At 51.6% G+C, this 19,328-nt stretch overlaps 1 protein-coding gene across 5 annotated transcripts in view; it reads left to right on the forward strand.

Moving 5' to 3' along the window:
• The window catches only part of ST6GAL2 (ST6 beta-galactoside alpha-2,6-sialyltransferase 2), a 51,837-nt gene that overhangs the window by 23,632 nt on the left and 8,877 nt on the right, over window positions 1-19,328 (forward strand). For 4 of the 5 annotated variants that reach the window (XM_074354528.1, XM_074354529.1, XM_074354526.1 and 1 more), the window contains exons 2-5: window positions 4,045-5,028; window positions 13,462-13,559; window positions 14,516-14,617; window positions 17,274-17,448. In XM_074354528.1, the coding sequence (XP_074210629.1) occupies window positions 4,101-5,028; window positions 13,462-13,559; window positions 14,516-14,617; window positions 17,274-17,448 (1,303 nt within the window). In that variant the 5' untranslated portion in view covers window positions 4,045-4,100. Of the gene's footprint in view, window positions 1-4,044; window positions 5,029-13,461; window positions 13,560-14,515; window positions 14,618-17,273; window positions 17,449-19,057; window positions 19,195-19,328 lie in introns of those variants that run through there. The other variant, XM_074354530.1, reaches the window with a different exon arrangement.

Here is a 19,328-nt window from a genome sequence, read left to right on the forward strand (position 1 = left end):
TGAGGGGACAGAGCAGGGAGGGCTGCAGATGCCGCCTGTTTGAGCTGCACCAGCACAGCCCCGTTTCAGCTGTGCCGCGCAGAGGGAGAATGTGGTTTTCTCCTGTCCAACATTTCTTCCCAAGCAGCTGGACGGTTATTTTAAGGAAAAGAATGGTCCATGGCTATGACGTAGACAGGGGTCTCCTTCATCTCCGCGTCCTGGATTTTTGCAGATATGCTGATGACTGCGGCCACCATCCGTGCAGTGCTTTCTGTAGCATTTCGCCAGCAGAGGATTTGCGCCGCCTTGAGATTTCATCATTTTGGAGAACGTTCCCTTTATTGGCAACAGAGGGTGGCAGTGATGGGGTGTGGGGAAGGCTTCGGATTGTTAGCAGTTGAAGCCTCCCCGTGAGCAGAGGCGGGGAGCCCGCGCCTCCCTGGTGCTGCCGCTCAGCGGGGCCGGGAGGAGGGTGAGGGGTCCCCCTGTGCTCCTGCCACTCCCCTTTCTCAGGGCCCAGAGGCCTCGCAAACCCTGCCATTTCCACCTCCCAGCGCCACGGTCAGTGATTCAATCAATGAAACCTCAACAAAGTTGTGGAGGCCACAGCTCAGTGGAGCTTTGTGGCTGGTGAACACATCCCTGTCCCAAGAGGGTGACATTTCCTGACACCACGGCAAGACGGCACGGAATCTCTGCACTTGGGACACACCCCCGACCTGGAACTCTGTGTGTCCCTCACAGGAGCCTGTGGTCATTGGTCCAGTGCTTTCCTGAGTTCTGCTCATCATTTTAGCAAATCCTTCAGCCTGAGGGGTGTCGTGGGAACCCCCCCAAGATTGGTAGTCAAATGGTCAGAAGTGCAGGTGGCCTGGGGACCTGACTTAAGGCAGGCGTCTGGCGTGGGGACGGGCTTGTGGGATGGTGTCCTCGCCTGGCGGGGCCAGGCCACCGTGCTGGTTAGTGTCAGAGCCATATGCACTGCACTCAGTTAGGGCAGACACAGAATAACTGTTATTAACGGTGATTTTGTGATTTCTGATAGAAGTGCTGAAATCCTGGAAACAGCTTCCAGATCTGCAGGCTGATGACAGAGTAAAGCCCTTGCTCCTGAGTGGTCCTATTTTTTTTTTAGTCCCTGAAAAGCAATGTTATCTTTTTTTTCCATTTTGTCTATTTTCAAAATCAAATTCTTTGCAGTATAAAGTACATGCAATAAAATGGACCCGTTTTTAGAGCATCCTCTGAGGTGAGCTTGACAGAGGGGCTGAGTGCACAGGTTTAGAAAGATTGTTCTCAAAGCGCCGTCGCCCAGACACACGTGCACGTCTGCACACTGCCCGTGAGCTGTTCTGATGAGCTGTGCTCGGAGCTTGGCAGTGAGCTTTGACAGCCTGGGGACACTGCCCAGACATTCTGGAACGGAAATACGAAAGTATTCAGATTGTAGCAACATTGGGGGAAGATGATCCTTCCCCACAGACAGTGTAAGAATCAGATTCTTATGATCAGTTGGAATCAGAACTTAGTGCTAAAAGTGTGAGCAGATGGGTTTTTATATGCTGTCTGCTGCCTGCTATCTCTGTGGCTTCGGGCAAGTTACTTAACCTCTCTGGGCTTCAACTTTCTGACTTGTGGAATGGATGAAGCCGTGTTTCCTACCTTATTAGGTGCTGGGGAGACCAAATGGGATCATCCAAGGGAAGCGCGGGGCAGCACAGGGTCTGGCCCACCGCGGGTCGGCTGCCAGCATTGTGTTCTGTAGGTTCCTTTCTCAGCATCAGTGTTTCCAGCTTGGTGGGCGCAGGCTCGTTACGTGTGTTCGACACACGACGTTCAAGGGAATCTAAAGCCCTGCTTCCAGGTGAAGGCAAGATAAAGAAGCACTTTTTAAGAAGCCACAGCTTACGGAAGCAGCAGCAGTGAACGCTGCTTTTCCCGTAATCTCTCTGAGAGGCTAGACCCTCGTCTCAAGGACGCGCAGCTGTTGGAACCACGCTGGGCATTTCTCATTTGGCGTTTCTATCAGAGCCTGTTCCAACGATCACTTCTGGTGTAACGAGTCATCCAGAAACTTGGTGGCTCACAACAACAATCTGTCATTTTCATTCCTGGTTCTGTTGGTTGACAGGGCTCGGCTGGGTTCTCCTTTGGGGTCTTACCTGCGGCTACAGCCAGAGGTTGGCCAGGGCTGGAACCATATGAACACTCCACTGGGCTGGAGTCCAAGATGGTGCCGAGGCCAGGAACAGCTGGACAGCCCGGGCTGATCTGGGCATCTCAGCTCACGTGGGCTTTCCACGTGGCTGGCCACGCTGCGTGGTGGACTCGGGCTAGAGAGACGTCTTTGCTGGTGGCTACTTCCCCCAGCGCGAGTCTTTTAAAGGCAGGACGTGGAAGCTACTGGATGTGGGCCTGCTAACTGGTCAGAAGGGGAGAGGGGAGACTGGGACCGACCCCACCCGGGGGGAAAAGGCCAAAAGATCTGTGTCCATCTGTAACCAGCTACAGGGCCACAAAGCATGTGGCTTCTCACCTTACACACCTACTTTTCCACCAGAGACAGGGTACGGCTTCCCCAGGTGACTCCACAGATGTGGGTCTCACCCACTCGGAGTTCAGGTCTCACCTGAGTAAAGCCCAGTCCCCGCATCACGGCCTCTGCTCACACGCCCCCCGCCCCCGCCGTCTTCCTGGAGGCCTGTCAGCCCGCACTGGGGGGGGGGGGAGCTCCCTCTGCGAGCTCCGCCCAGCAGGCTGGCTTCCTGAGAGTCCGACTCCTCCTGAGGCCCTCCTCTCCCCCCGCCTCACCTGCCCTGAAAGCCTCTGCAACCAGCATCTTACCCCTTGTCAGAGACCTCCCGTTCCTACCACAGACGTGACCCAGACCTCCAAGTAGGCCCCCAGGACCCCCATCCCAGGACTGAATGGGGCAGCTTCCCAGCTCAGTTTCCCCCAAATGGTCTCCCTGCCTCTTCCAACCCCATCACCATACACACAGCTGTGCACACCTGCAGACACACAGCTCCCACTCCCAACACACACACATGCACACACATACATGCACACGTGCATGAACACATGCACAAACACGTAACGTGTGCATACATACATGCACACCCATGCACACACACACACACACACACAGGCTTACTTCGCACGCCTGTGCTTCCCCCTCTCTGGGACTTTGCTTACATCCCTGAAGCTCAGGTGCATTTATCAATGTCATGTTGTTGCCCTTAGTACCAAGCACTGGGCTCCCCGAGTAGCAACGTGGCCATAAACGTGGGCTGGGACACCGATGGCCAGGCAGGGTCCTTTGCTCCCACATTGTGTCTTGGACCCTCCTCTCTGCCTCCTCCCTCGCCCTCTGTCTGCTGGAGGCTCACCTAGAGTCAATCTTGCTTCTTATCTCCCCCCTTGTTTAAAATTCTGGCATACGTCCTTGCCCATCTTATTCCATCAGGGGCGTGAGGGGGTTGCCTGAGGGCTGTTTTGAGCTCCACAGACATCCCCGCATAACCGTCCCCCGGAGCCCCAGTCACGGAGCCATCGCTTCCTGGGGACCATCTGTGCACTTCTGGCAGGTCCCCGGCAGTTTCCCTGGGAAACGCAGAGCAGAGCTGCTGTGCAGTTGCTGAGCTTTGAGCCTTTAGGGTCTGCTGAGCAAGTGAGGGAGGGGAACCTCTGCCAAGCCCTCCTGCCTGGCTTCACCAGGTCGGAATTCTGTAACCAGCTGCAGGGACAGGTTGCTGGGAGGGGCCCGGATGGAACAGCCCTCAGGTGGGGAGGCAGCCGCCTCGTTGAGGTGCCTCTAGAAAGTCTCCCTTACACCCACTGCACTTCCCCTCTGCCAGGATTCTCAGCTGAGGTGGTGGGACCCCTTGTATCACAGACGTCACGGGCGGGTGGATATGACCCCTGAATTTAGCCGAAGCTCCTATGATCCTGGTTTCTGATGCGTCTTCTCACCCTCCCCAGGGACCCTCTCAAGACAGACTGTCCCCAGCACTGTCCCACAGCGTCCTATGTGGCTAACTGTAACACCCCACTGTTTTTCAGGTCCATCCCGCCTCCCGCCGCCTTGGGACACAAGGTGCTGACCCCGCAGACCTGCCATGAAACCGCACTTGAAGCAATGGAGACAAGGCATGCTCTGCGGGATATTTGCGTGGGGGCTCCTCTTCGTGGCGATTTTCGTCTACTTCACCGACAGCAACCCTGCTGAGCCCGCGCCCAGCTCCTTCTCCTTCCTGGAGACCAGGAGGCTTCTGCCGGTGCAGGGGAGGCAGAGGGCCATCATGGGCGCTGTGCAGGAGGAGCCCGCCCTGCCCGAGGGCGCGGACGCACCCGGGCGGCTGCCCGGGGTACCCCCGCCCGGCCCTCTGCACGCGGGGCCGGGTGACCTGCAGACATGGGCCCAAGATGGGTTGCAAAGTGAAGAAGAGTTCTTTTCACCTCAGACGGGGAGAAAATCTCAAAGCACTTTGCCCCGGGAGGACGCCGCTGGCCGGCCAGGGGTGCACAGCCGCGCTCCGGGCCCGTCTGGGCCTCTGTCCCCCGGAGACCCAGGCCCGCCGGTGGGGGCTGAGCCGGCGCACCAGGCCCCGGGGAGGCGGGCGCAGAGACGGCCCCGGAGGCTGGGAAGGAGCACCGCACCGGAGGAGGGCGAGGACGGTGACCGGCTGTCCTCGTCCATGTCCAGCGCCTTCCTGCGCCGGCTCTGGAAGGGCGACGCGTCCCCCCGGATGCTGCACCCGCGCCTGCAGAAGGCCATGCGCGCCTACCTGAGCGCCAACAAGCACGGCGTGCGCTTCCGCGGGCGGCGGGCGGCCGGGCGGAGCCGCGCGGAGCTGCTGTGCGCGCTGCGGGGCCGCGTGCGGGTGCGCACCCTGGATGGCACCGAGCCGCCCTTCTCGGCGCTGGGCTGGCGCGCCTTGGTCCCCGCCGTGCCGCTCGGCCAGCTGCACCCGCGCGGGCTCCGGAGCTGCGCCGTGGTCACGTCGGCTGGCGCCATCCTCAATTCCTCGCTGGGAGAGGAGATAGGTGGGTCCCCCGCGGGTCTCCAGATCCTGCGCCCCGAGCGCCCGAGGCCCTGGATCCCCTCCACGCAGGGTGGCTGGTGTGGTCCTGCTGTTTTTGGAGAGTCTTAGGTCTTTTTCCTTCGCTGGGACGGAATGAGTCTGGTTGGGATTCCCGCAGAGATCTCCTTTGGGGTGATTTTCAAGCCGAGGCGTTCTCCCCAGAGCCGGGGGCCGGGGGTAGGGGAGGCCAGTGGCCCGTCTGGCTGCCGGTCTCACGGCTCGTCTCCTGTAGAAGCCCCGTTCTGCACGGATGGGCTCCCAGCGGGGGTGCACGCCTGATGAACCAGAAAGGTAGTGGGATTATGAGGGAACAGGGAACAGAAAGGACAGCAGGGGACCCGCACGGAGCAGCGACCCTAAGGGTCAGCTCCAGGGAGAGGTTTGTATGATGATAGTTTTAACTCTGTCAGAGACTGAAGCCCGATCCCTGGGCCCTGCTGGGAGCTGGACCACTGCTGCCAACATTGTCCCTGCGGGAACCCGAGTCCTGACCTCCCAGGGTTGGTGCGTGTCCAGGCTCTGGGCCCTGGCCCCGGCACCTCCCAGGGACCTTCTCCCGGACGGTGAATAACCCACCACATCCTGGGCTTCCATCTTCCCTGCTGAACTGCCTTCCAATCCACGTCGAGCCCTGGAGCACCTCCGGGTGGTGGTTCCTCTGTTACTCTGGCCTCTCCAGAGAAAGGGACCAGTGGGATATTGATGGAGAAAGATATATTTTAAGACCTTATTCCCGCTGTGGTGGGCAGGTACAGATAAGTCTGGAACCTGCAGGGCAGGTGGGCAGGCAGGCAACTCAGGAGGGTTTCTGCATCTGGAAACTTCAGTCCAGTCTAAGGCCTCCAACTCCCCTGGTGCCGGTCCCTGTGCTGCGCCCTTTAGGCTCATTCGCTCATTTCGCAAACACCCACGGAGCCCCTACTCTGCCGGCTTCTGTCCGGGGTGCCAGGAAGACAAGTGTGGACCAGACGCAGGCTCGGCCTCAGGCCCCGATGTAAGCCAATGCTGCCACACGTTCTCAGGTAGAAGGCATTAACTCGTAGCCAACCTGGGTGTGACTTTCAGGGACCCTGCCCACTTGTTAGAAAGGAATCACCGTGGTTCCTGGGGCGTCGTCAATGTTCCGTGTCCTTGAAGAGTAGCCGAGATTCCAGAGCTGTCTTGAAAGAGGGTGATGCTTTCTGTTAAAATCGGGCTGCCCCACCCAGACCTCCTCTCACAGGCTCTTGGGAATGAGGCCGAATGTGGAATTTTTGAGAAGCTGAAGAAACAAAGCCCAAGTCTGGGCTTGAGGCCTGGGGTCCCAGGGTCCCTGTGCTGACATTAAACAGGCTCACAGTAACACTGTCCATGTGTCACTTGGACTTGCAGCCAAAGCCAGAGCTGGCCGGCTGTAACCCATCAGGAGGGAGCCGTGGTGTGGAGGCCCCCGTGGTGAAGTAAAGCCACACTCCTCCCTCCTTTCCAAGGACCGTTATTAATAATGGAGGAAGGAATTTAAGCAGCATGCTTTAAAGCAGGCAGTGACTTGCTCCTGGTTTGGCTGGGCTTTGTTATAAGCACTGCTGCATCGTAGCTGCGCCTTTGGGTTGCTCCTGCCTGGCAGAGAGCGGCTCCTTGCTCTTTATTCTGGCTTGAATATCCCCGATCAGAGTCCTGTCCACTCTCCTCTATTCAGAATTTGGAGGAGAGTCTGAAAGACACTGGCAGTTACACATTTCCCAGAAACATGACATGTCAGTCACATCTTTGTTAGTTTCTAGCTTTCACATTCATTGTATAGTGTTCGCATTTTTTCCCCTTTTTTTAAATAGAAGTCTAGTCAGTTTACAATGTTGTGTCAATTTCTGGTCTACAGCGTCATGTCTCAGTCATACATATGCACACATATATTCCTTCTCATATTCTTTTTCATTACAGGCTCTTACAAGGTATTGAATATAGTTCCCTGTGCTGTACAGTAGGACCTTGTTGTTTATCTGTTTTAAATAGAGTAGTTAGTATCTGCAAATCTCAAACTCTCGATTTATCCCTTCCCACCCCCTGGTAACCATAAGTTTGTTCTCTATGTCTGTGAGTCTGTTTCTGTTTTGTAAATAGGTTCATTGGTGTCTTTTTTCTTTCTTTTTTTAGATTACACATATGAATGATATATCATATGGTATTTTTCTTTCTCTTTTTGGCTTACTTCACTTAGAATGACAATCTCTAGTTCCATCCATGTTGCCGCAAATGGCATTGTTTTATTCTTTTTTATGGTTGAGTGGATTCCACTGTATAACTATTACCATGGCTTCTTTATCCAGTCCTCTATCCATGGGCATCCAGGTGGTTTCCGTGTCTTGGCTGTTGTAAGCAGTGCTACTGTGAACACACACACTCGTGTGAAGCATTGTGATTAAACTTGTACAGAGGTAACTGAAGAACAAACACACTCAGAATTTTTTTTTGATTTTCTGTTTTGCCTTGATCCCTTTGAATGCAGTTTTGTATCTAGCAGTTTAAGAATACATAACGGCAGCATAATTCCGTTTGTAAAGACAAAAGGTCTTTCGTTTTTGTAAGCCGGCATCTCAGCATCAGCCCTTGTGCAAGCCAGGTGCTGCGTGTCCCCTTCCCACTCACCTGAGTGAGCCCGTGCTTATCGACACAGCTGTTAGATTTCCTGAAGATTCCTTCAGGGAAATTTGGGGAGGTGGGCGTGCTGAACTATTTCGCAGAATTCATCTTGGCCCTTAAACGTTAACTTGGAAACTGGCTAAGAGGAGAGGACTTGCACGAGGTGGTGGGCGTGTGAAAAACTGAGCACAGAGCTAGAAAAGCAACCTGCGGGGGGGGGCTCAGCCCCGCCCCTCTCCCAGGGAGGGGACCAGGGAGGCCCCAGGCTGCGCGTCCACCGCCCCCAGCACTCTCTGCCGGCTGCTCTGCGGGCAGTGCCCCCCCACCCCCGTTTCCCCAGCTCCCTCAGACTGAGTCACACCTGGCCATTGTTTTTGAAAAGAACAGTGTAGCAGCTGTAAACACCTCCACTTTGAATATGTTATTGAAAAGCAGACTGAACTGTTTTGGAAACAAGCGACAATCTTTTCTAGAGTCATGAGATGCTCTTTCTTTCCACCCATTCCTGTAAATAATAATCTCGCAGTGAGATCACCGCCAACAGGCCTGTGGAAACACACTCCAGACGAGCAGGTCTGCTCTGAACTAACGGCAGTGGCCTTGAACGGGAGATCAGGGTCTGTGACTTGAAACAGATTCTGGGAAGCCTGTGGGAAAGGGGAGGAGGCCATGTGGGAGTGGGGTGTACGGCACTCCCAGGGAGAGCTGGGCATTTGGACTGTCCTGTTACCTTACCTCAAGTGGGGGGGGGGGTATGGCTCAGTGGTAGAGCACGTACTTAGCATGCAAGAGGTCCTGGGGTCAGTCCCCAGTCCCTCCATGATAAATACATAAATAAGTAGACCTAAGTACTCCCCCCAAAACAAACAAATCAACCTTACTTTAAAAAAGCAAGAAAGTAGATCATATAGTCATTCAACAAGCATGGATTCCTCAGCTCTGCACTAGACACTGCACTTACCCTAGTGACAGCAGGGTGGATAAGGCACAGACCCTCAAATGCTCTGCTGTCTCATGGGAAAGGCAGACTGTAAACAGACCATTGCAATCTCATGATTAGGAGAAGGACAAAGAGAGACGTGGACTGACAGGGCAGGGGTGACACCCGACTCCCACCCCACTGCGAGGGCTGATGTCCGGGCAGAGAGCGGAGGTTAGCAAAGACCACTGAGAAGAGAGGTCCAGGTCAAGCATCGCAGGGAGATGAGGAACAGTGCAGTATGCGGGTGACGAGGGCTGGGGTGGCCCCGGGGCCGGGGCTCAGAGAGAAGACAGATGAGCTGGACGGCTGGGCAGGAGGCCAGCCCCCTCCTCCGAGCTCTAGGGTGTCACTCCCTAGAAATCAGACCTCACGTAATGACTCTCATAACAGCGACCACTTGTAGGGTGTTTACTGCAGAGACGGTCCCGTCCTAAAGGCTTTTATGTGTTGACTGTTTCAAGCCATCCGGTGCTGACGGGTGGAGATGCTTATTCCTGTTTTACGATAAGGAAGCCCGGCACCCAGGGACCCCGAGGGCGGAGCCGGACTCAAATCACAGTCTGGGTCTCAGAAGCCCCAGCTCTGGCCCCTGGGTCTCGTGGTGCAGAGGCATGGAAATCTTCGAAGTAGAGGAGTGTTGGATCCACTTTCATTCTGGAAAGGTTGCTCCAGAGCCAAACTGGAGGGCACCGGGGAATCAGGCAGATTGCAAGCGTCCCCGGGAGAGGCCGGGGGCACCAGGGCAGTGGATTCAGGAGGGGAAAGGGGCATCTCCTTGGCAGCTACTCCCCCAAACGCTGGAGGATTTGGGTCCCTTGCTGGTGCGGATTCCGCTTTCTGGCTGAGCTCGGGAAAGGAGGGCGGGGGTGGGAAGTGGGGCCCTGGGCTGGCCATGGATCTGGTGCCAATGCCCCTCCTGTCTGGGAGCTCCTGGCGGGCTTTTAATCTTCCTCAGTGGATGCACTTAGCCCGGCTCTGTTCTCAAGGTCAACGTGAAATGGCTGCAGAAACGACGCCTGACTTTCTTCCCCGCGCTTACTGTCTGATCCGTTCCTTCTTCTCTGAATATGAATGGACAGCTTCATTTTGAAGGCACGTCATCTGGGGAGGCCCAGCCAAGCTCACATTTACAAACACGTCTGAGTGACGGACACACGCAGCTGGTCCTCCCACCCTGGTCCATTCCGCTCCATTCATGGCAGACCCACCTCTCTGCCTCCTCCAGGAAATTGGCCTTTTAACTCTCCAGCTTCCTACCACTTCCAAAGGAGTGAAGCTAGGTTACCTTTCTGCGCCCTGTGCCTTGTGAAGTTGTTCTAAGGCTTAAAACACACCTCAGTGTAGAACACTGGCATTTAGAAGACTGTACATAATTTGGAGTTTCTACATAACTGATTAGAAATGCACCCGCTACCTAGCATCCTTGGTTTGTTCACGTTGCCTCCAGACGGAGGCTGTGTCCCAGGGCAGCGTGCTTGGTGGTAGGACTGGTCCAGCAGAGCCAGCATCACGCCTCCTGCCCTGGAGTGGTCCTGATTCCCTCTGAGTGCCTGGAGGCCACCCCATCATCTGAGCCCCCCTCACTCCCTGCCCGTGGGAGGGTTGCCCCAGGCCAGCAGCTCACATGGTACACTCCCCCAAGGGCCCTCCAGACCCTTTCGGGGGGTTCATGAGGTGAGAACTGTTTTTCCACTAGTACCCAGAGGTCTTTAACTGTTGGCATCTGAACTGATGATGCAGAAGCCATTGTGGATAAAACCGCGTCTTAGAGTAGATCAGGGCAATGGTACCCAGCTTCACTAGTCCTGAGGGAGCATCTTGCTGCCAAGCTTCGCAGTGGAAGGAAAGGTTCCAGTTCCTTGTAAGGATGTCCTTGAGGAGGCAGTAAACGCGGTCAGTTTTATTAGATTTCAGTCTTTGAGTGCATGTGCTTTTAAGACGAAGTGTGAAATAACATGAGAGCTTGTCCATGGGGCCAGCCCACATGGAAACGCGCTTGTGTGACTGCGTTGTGAGTGGAACTAGCCGCTTTTGTCACGAGACACAACTATACTTGAAACAAATGGCCAACAGACATACTTTGTTTAGACTTGAATATTTGACAGACATTTTCTCAAAAAGGAAGGAAGCCAGCCTGTCACTTTTAGGGAAATAACTAAGAGTCTGTAGCCAGTGATCAGGTTAAAGCTTTCAACCACGAGCTTGGAAGCTTCCCAGGCGCAACGAGTGATGAGCTCTGTGGCGATACTGAGGACATTGGACACTTCATAATGAAATACATCAGTACTTGAAGATCAACTTATTGAACTGATAGTTTCCAAATGACTGCTGTGCGGTGTTATGTAAATATTCATGAGTGAATCACCCATTTTAAGAGCGAGACTAATAAACGGATTTTTAACGCAGCAGGGCGTGAAAGGTCATTGACATCGTGTCACATGCCACATTGCCACCAACCTCTCAGAAACTCTTGTCGAGTTTTGGTGATGCATCAGAGGAAAATTTTCCCAGTAACCTGGAAAGACTCTTCCGACATTCCCTCCATTTTCAGTGATGTCTCTGCATCTCCATTTATTTCAACTAAAGCAATATATTGTAGCAGATTAAGTGCAGAAGCAGATTCGTGAAACCCACTGTCTTCCAAAGAGCCAGGCGTTAAGGAGATTTGGGAACACTTAAAACAGTGCCAATCTGCTCCCTGATTTTTGAAGCATTTTTTTTTACTAAAATGGGTTATTTTAAAGATAATATTGTATAATGATAAATATTTTAAATTTTTCTTTCTTTTTTTTACTTACTAATGTGATTTATCTTGAAAGATAGAATCTAAACAAACGAAAGGTCCCTGGGTTGTCAGTTATTTCCAAGGATGTAAAGGGACCCTGAGATCAAGAAATAAGAACCACTGTTTTGGGAGGTCTGATTTTTCTAGCTCAAATATCACTTGAAATTTTATGATGAAACACTCTTCAATAATAATAAATCATATGGCAAATAGTTACACCCCAAAAATGCAAAAGAGTGCCTAAATTGTGAAGGAAAGAAAATTGTAAACGTTTGAGTTTGGGGCATCATTTACACAAAGCATAGATCACCTAAAATCTGGGGATTGGCAAACTTTCTTTTTAAGAGCCGGGTAGTAAATATTTTAGGCAGCGTGAGCCTCAGGGCCTCCGTCACAACTCAGCTCTGCTGTTACAGACGACAGATTAATGCAGGGGTGAGTCTGCGCTGCGGGGGTGCAGGGTTGCTCCCTAAAACACACTGTAGCTTGCCGGCTCCTGCAAAGTTTCCCCTAAAAGAACACTGTAGGGTTTCCAGATGGTATAGCCAGGCACCCTTTATGCGCTGTCTTCCAAAAGTGTAGTAATGTGAGTGCTCAAAACTGGAATCCAAATCCTTCTGGGGAGGAGGGCACAGCTTAGTGGCAGAGCGCGTGCTTAGCATGCACAAAGTCCTAGGTTCACTCCCCAGTGCCTCCATTAAAAAGTAAGTAAATAAACCTAGTTACCTCCTCCCCACAAAAAAAAATTAAAAATTAAAAATTCAATTTAATCTTCTGAGTTCTGGGCTTTGGAGAAAGGCACACTGTTTGGTAACGTGGTTTTCGTGATGGCGCGCACACTGAGTTTCTGCTGTCTGGGGAGGATGAGGCTCTGTCCCCAGGAGACCACCCAGAGGGGATCAGACTCATGGGAGGAAGGCCAGCTGCTCTGGGGCTTGTGTGGGGTATGGTCACAGCACCTGCAGGCTGTTTGGCAAGTCAGAAATACCTGATCTCACCCCTCAGTCTCTCACAAACAGGCACTGTGGTTGCTCCAAGTTAAACTAGAAATGTGCGTGGGATTTTTGAAGCTAAAGAAAGCCCATAGAAATTCCCTATTGCTGGTTAACTCTGGTTTCAGCCAGGGTTTGGGAAACACATGAGGTGGCTCTAGAAATTTCGGAACATATGTATGTGTCTCGACTGCTTTGTGGAAAGGGAGTGTGTCCCCACCCCACCCCTTAATCACAAGCCCGCTGTCCTCCACCTGTCCTCTTTGTCTCCGTGAAATGGGAGGCTGGCTTTCCCCCGGGAGCTGAGAGAACATGGGTCTGACCATCAAGTCAGATGACGAGAGACGCAGACGCCTGTTGTAGCTGCAGCTTGGTGAACCTCGAGGGCCCTTACCGGGAGCCCGCGCCATCGGTGGCCCTGCCCCGCTCCAGGGCTGCTGCAGGTGGTCAGACCTGGACATTGCTGAGATGCAGGGTCTTCTTGGCTTAGCAGAATGTAACAGTGCACAGAAATCAGGGCTGGTTTCATCTTAGGCACAAACCAGCACCCAGAAGGGGTAAAGCTGCGCTGAAGGCTGTTGATCCCATTGAATGAGACACACCGGATCTTGGGGCAGGTAGTGGCTTTACACGCACCATGAGCGCCCCCATGCTCGGCACAGGGGAACGAGCAGCAGCCAGCCCAGTTCCCATAGATTCCACCTTCCAGATAGAACCTTCCGGAGAAAGGCTGCATCTAACGGATGCTTTAAAGAATGTGAGCCAAGTATCTACATGTCCCTTAGGCGATACAGGACCACTTGTAACGGATGTATATGTTTTCAAGCTTGTTTGCCCCCTAGCCAAGATCTCATTCTAAATAAACAGTGAACAGAAAAACATATGTATGGTATTTGAACTTCATGGGCGCCCAGTTAGCTTCAGGTGTCCAGAGATCTGCTTTAAGGTGTGTTCCTAGATTATGCTGATTCTGCAGAGAAAAAAAAAATTTTGAATTTTTCACTTATGTGCCCTTAGATTCCCACGACGCAGTTTTGAGATTTAACTCTGCTCCTACGCGTGGTTATGAGAAGGATGTTGGAAATAAAACCACCGTCCGCATCATTAATTCCCAGGTGAGATGGACGGAGGGTTTTCAAGGGTGTACGTTTTATGGGGAAGTAGTTTAACTGGCTGCATGAAGAGGAATCACCCAGTTTTCCATGACCATGAACTTGCTTATTTCTATGGGTCTTGCAGTTATAAAGAATTAACGAGGAAAAATGCAGAGAAACATGGGTGATGCGTGTGAGTAGAAAAATAAGTACATAAGATCAAAAGGAAAAGTCGGGGTAGATGTGGGCAAATACCTATGTAGTGTACCGCATTTTGTGACCTGAAGAGAAGAAAGTTGGAGGAAATCATGGGGTGAAGGGGAGAAAAACAAAGGAACAAAAATTCAAGGGTCAGCAAGGCACCTCAGGAACTTTGAAAATTTTTAAAATGATAATATATCTTCTCAGTTGTTCCTAATAAGAGTATTTTCCAAAATTCATAGCCAAGTGGTTCTCAGAACAAACCAAAACAATTTCTATAATTTCAAACTATATCGGAAAAATGGGGTGATGAGCGATGTATGGGGGTTTCTTGCAGAACAAATATTAGCATTATCCTAGGTCCCAAGGCTTGCAGCCTGCAGACAGGTAAAAAACCGGCCCCTGTTTCCTGAATTCAGAGACGCTGATGATTGAAGATTCCTCCTCGGTCTGATGACAGTTTCTCAGAGAGGAAGAGCTAAGTCCCAGCCAATTAAAACTCATGTCATTTGTGAGATCTGTCCTGACTTCATAAATATTAACATGTGAAGGAAAAAAGTGCATCTTAAACACTGCGGGAAAATTACACCTTAAAACTGAGGCAAATCAGGGCATCATTTTCTCCCCAAACTGTACTTTAAAAAGATGATTGGCAGGTGAGATTGAGGGACTCACCCAGGACCAGCGAGCCCACAGGGGGAGGACAGTCACACCGGCAGGCCCAGGTCTCCTGAAGAACTCATCACTTGTTTGAGTATTTTTCTGTGTATCTGCAGATTCTGACCAACCCCAGCCATCACTTCATTGACAGTTCGTTGTATAAAGACGTCATCCTGGTGGCCTGGGACCCAGCTCCTTATTCTGCAAACCTTAACCTGGTAAGTGTTGCCTTTGGTGTCCCTGCCCTGCTGGGTCAGACAGTGCCTTTGACTGATAAATAACAGAAGCTAGTCAGGGATTAAACTGCGACAGGCAGAGTGAAACCAATCCTGGGTGCTGACTTAATTCATGTACGTTCCCACCGTTTGAGTCCCAGTTTCAGTAGCATTTGTGGTGAGCGTAATCCATCTAGTGCTGAAGTGTTTTTGTCCTGAAGGATTTAAAACACAAAAACAAATGTCTAAATGTCGACAAATGCCTAGTTACTCCAGAGGCTGGGCTGATTAAACTCAGAACTTTTCCATTGTGAGAGGGTTACATCACCATCCAAGTAGTTACAAGATCTTTGGAAATAAATTGGAAGTTCTTGGCAGGGCAGTTTAAACTTTGTGAATCAACAGCACATTGTTATTTAAATGGAATCTGTTACAAGCTTTCCTTGAGTGTGCCATGCCTTGGCTTCTGCCCCCAAGTATTTTTAATCTGATATGATTTAGTATAAACAAGATTATTACTAACCACCAAAATACAAGTAAGTTACATTCATGGCCGATTTACTTTTGGTGAAATCTGGCATGAAGAGTCAATGTACTTGTGTTTTTTCTTTTTTGGGTTTTTTTGAGCTGTAAGGACACTTCACTGTTTTTAATTGAAATATAGTCGACATAATATGTTGCGTTAGTCTCTGGTGTACAGCATAGTGATTCTGTATGCATATATGTTGGTTTTCATATTCGTTATCATTGTAGGTTACTACAAGATATTGAATATAGTGCCCTGTGCTGTACAGTAGGACCTTGTTGTTTATCTGTTTTATATGTAGTAGTTTGTATCTGCAAGTCCTGAACTCCCAATTTATCCTTCCCCACTCCGTTTCCACCAATAACCGTTAAGTTTGTTTTCTATGTCTGTGAGTCAGTGAACTTGTTCTTAAAGAGGGCTGGGAAGATAGGTTATAATTTAGCCTCGTGAGCAATGCTGTCAGCAGCTGTACCAGAGTCTCGGGACTTGCTCTGCCGGCTTCCTACGATGAAACAGGTCTTACCACCAAGGGGCGACTTTCTAAGAGAGCCGCCCAAGGTTGGTGGTCCCTCTGGAAGGAGCGTTCTGTCCCCACTGACCCTGAGACTGAGGCTGGACGGGTACCAAGCACAGCTGTGACTGGTGCCCCACCAGGAGCGCACCGCAGAGTCACCTGGAATGGTTTTCAGGTGTACCTGTCAAAGCCCTGTTCCCAGGGATCTGGGCACATACAGCCTCGATGTGCATTTCTGAGACGCTGTCTGGTCGATTCTCAGACACGCCGTCTAGTGAGAATCAGCTTCCAATGGACGTTCGACCTTGTCAGCTTCCTTCCAGCCTGAGGTTCTGTAGTTGAAGTTCTGGCAGTTTTCTTGCTGTTTGTGGACCAACGAGAGCCTCCAGCTGTCGGGCCTTGTTTCTGCTTGTGTTGGGAGCATCCCAGCCCAGGGCACAGAGCTGTCCAAGCCAAAGGCTGTGGGCTGCTTTCTGTGGGTCTCATATGAGGCTCCAGGGGAGGTGGGGAAGAAAAGACCCCCATGTTCTCTTGCCTTCCTCTCACCACCTTGGGGTTTGGGGGCACAGTTCACTGAAGATGCTCCGGCCAGTCCTCAGAATTTTTAAAGGCACAGACCACATTCAACCATGGACTGTTCTGTGGGATCTTAATGGACACCCACTCTGCCCGAGGTATCTGTTTGCAGGGACCGTCAGAGCCCCTCCCCCAACACCTCCAAATCCCGTTTCTTGGCCGCACCTCAGACACTTATGAAGACTTTAAAAAAAAAAATCAACCTTATTGTTCATGTTTTCTTACCATGATTTATGCATAATCAGTGTGTGCCCATTTGATGGATGTTAACACGTGTAGAAGCCACATAGCCCCCACCACAATGAAAAGACAGAACTGGGGGAGAAGGATAGCGCTCAGGGTGGAGCGTGTGCTAGCTTAACTTGCACAGGGTCCTAGGTTCAGTCCCTGGTACTGCCATTAAAAATAAATAAATAAATAAACTTTAAAAAAAATGTTTTTGATTAGAAAAAAAAGGAAATAGAATCTTCCCATCGCTGCTGAGAGCTCCCTTGGGCCCCCTCATCTGTCTTCCCAGACCCACCCCCAAACCCAGGCACTGACTGAGAACTTTCTAAACAATAGATTTGGAGAAGGTATTTTTGAAGTACAGTGATTGCCCCGGGGGTCAGCAGGCTGCAGCCGTGGCCCAAGTCTGGCCCCGTGTGTGTGCAGATAAAGTTTTACAGGAACACAGCCACGCACACTCGTCCCGTCCCCGCTGTTTCCAGGCCCACAGCAGAGCCCAGCGGTGGCAGCAGCGCCTCTCTGGTCCCCAGAGCTTTCTGTGTTTGCCATTGGCCCTTTACAGGAAAGTCCGCTGACCCGCCCTGGGCCCTTCTCCCCCGTGTAACCCGGGAGTAAAGCATCGGCCGCAGGCTGGACCGGCTCTGCCCCCCGGCCCCTCCTCCAGTGAGGCGGCGCCTGCGGGGTGGTGCCCGCACCCTGCCAGCCCGGCCCGGCCCCTCGGCCTCCAGGTGCCCCCTGGCCTGGGTGCGCCCTGCTTCCCTCCCGCAGCGCGGCCCTCCGTCCCTGACGGCGGCATTCTGCTCCTCTTCTCCTAGTGGTACAAGAAGCCAGACTACAACCTGTTCACGCCGTACGTGCAGTACCGGCGGAGAAACCCGGACCAGCCGTTTTACATTCTCCACCCCAAGTTCATCTGGCAGCTCTGGGACATCATCCAGGAGAACACGGAGGAGAAGATCCAGCCCAACCCCCCGTCGTCTGGCTTCATCGGTGGGTGAATGTGAGGCTCCGGGGTCCCTGGGCAGGCGGGCAGGGTGGGGCTTAATGCTTAATAAACACACGTTCGTGTTATATAGTTAGAGCCATTCAAGGCGGCTTTGGAGGGGGATTAATGGAAGAGATAGAAACACAGTGTTCCAGCTACCTAGGGGCACGTAACAAACTACCCCCGAATTTTGAGAACTGTTGTATTTCCTCTGGTGATGGGGAGGGGGTCAGGACGTGCTTGGCTGGGTGACCTTCGTTCCACAGGCATCACGGGGTCACTGGCTGGTATTCAGCTGCCCCCTGGGGTGGCCTCGCGCTATGTGGACTCTCAGTGGAAGCTCAGGGCTCCTGGACGTGTTCCAATCACAGGAAGTAGAAGGTGCAGTTTCTCAGGGCTGAGGCCCGGGGACTTTCTGTGGGTCAAAGACCCGCCAGATTCGAGGGGTGGAGACCCCAGGGCCACCCATGAACCACCACCCACCCGAGTGCACGGTGCGGACGTGGGGCGGGGCCGAGGAGTGGGCTTTGTGGCCACAGGACCACGCCGCGGGTTGCAAGCTTACTGGTACCTCTGGGCTTTCAGGAGTCAAATTCTAGGGCCGTGTTGTGCTCTCTGCTCCAGAGGTGACTGGCTCCAACCCAAAAATGGACTCCACGTAACGAGGGCCTGACACCTGGCATAGTGTGGTTTTTGCGGCCAGGCTTTGATCCTCAGAGTCTGTGGTCTTACCTCATTTCTTCACCTCTGTTTCAGCTTATTGCCCCATTTTTTCTTGATTTTATCTGAGTAGGATAATATTGCAGAATATTTTAAGTGCCCTTGGCGATGTGAAGGCTGCAGTAGAAACAAAGGATATTAATTTTGTCCATAAAACATTGATAATGTTCTCGACCCTAATTTCAATGAATTTGCAACCCTGCACCTTAGCTCGGGCTGCACAGTAGGTCCCCGTGAACAAAAGAGCATTTGGGGAAGCGATGCTGGTTTGGGTGAGGGGTGCAGGGCGCAGGAGGATCTGGATTGAGGCTTGTGGGTTTTGAAGCGGGTTTGGTGTACTTTAACAGCGTCAAACATTTTACACAGAATTAGAGCCAAAATTTCCGAGGCTGCAGGTTATTTCCCTTAAGCATAGCTCCCTCCACCCCTTTTAAAGCCATGCCTTTGACATTCTTTGTTTCCGAGTCACTTTTTGAAATCCTCAGTCCTGTATCTTTTGTACAGAGTCACAGAATCCTGTTGACTTAGGGAAGAAAGTGGAATCTAGTGTGTGAGCAAAGGGTCAGGAGGATGGAATGATGCTACGACCGGAAGTCCTATCAAGCATTTTCCGTGTGGGTGCCTCCCTGTGAATTCATGAGGCTAATATCTGATTAGAGCTCAAGTTTGGGGGCCCAAGGGCGGGGGCCTCAGGTGTGCTTGCTGTCAACAAGCAGTTTGAAATTTTCCACTTACATAGTCATCGCTGGAGAATGATGTTTCCCCATGTGTTTTTTGTTTGTTTATCTTTTTAAAATTGAAGCATAGTCGATTTACAATGTTGTGTTAGTTTCTGGTGCACAGCATAGTAATTCTGTTACATCTATGTTCTTTTCATATTCTTTTTCATTCTAGGTTATTACAAGAGGTTGAATATAGTTCCCTGCGCTCTACAGTAGGAAGTTGTTGTTCCTCTATTTTGCATATAGTAGTTAGTATCTGCAAATCTCAAACTTCCCATTTATCCCTTCCCACCTCCCTTCCCCTTTGGTAACCATGTGTTTGTTTTCTGGGTCTGTCAGTCTGGTTTGTAAATAAGTTCACTTGACTTTTTTTTAGATTATTATTAGATTATTAGATTTAGATTACCATATGGTAATCATTCTTGATTTATATGATTTTATTT

This window comes from Camelus bactrianus, chromosome 28 (genome assembly GCF_048773025.1).
Source record: "Camelus bactrianus isolate YW-2024 breed Bactrian camel chromosome 28, ASM4877302v1, whole genome shotgun sequence".
Classification (NCBI taxonomy): Eukaryota; Metazoa; Chordata; class Mammalia; order Artiodactyla; family Camelidae; genus Camelus; species Camelus bactrianus.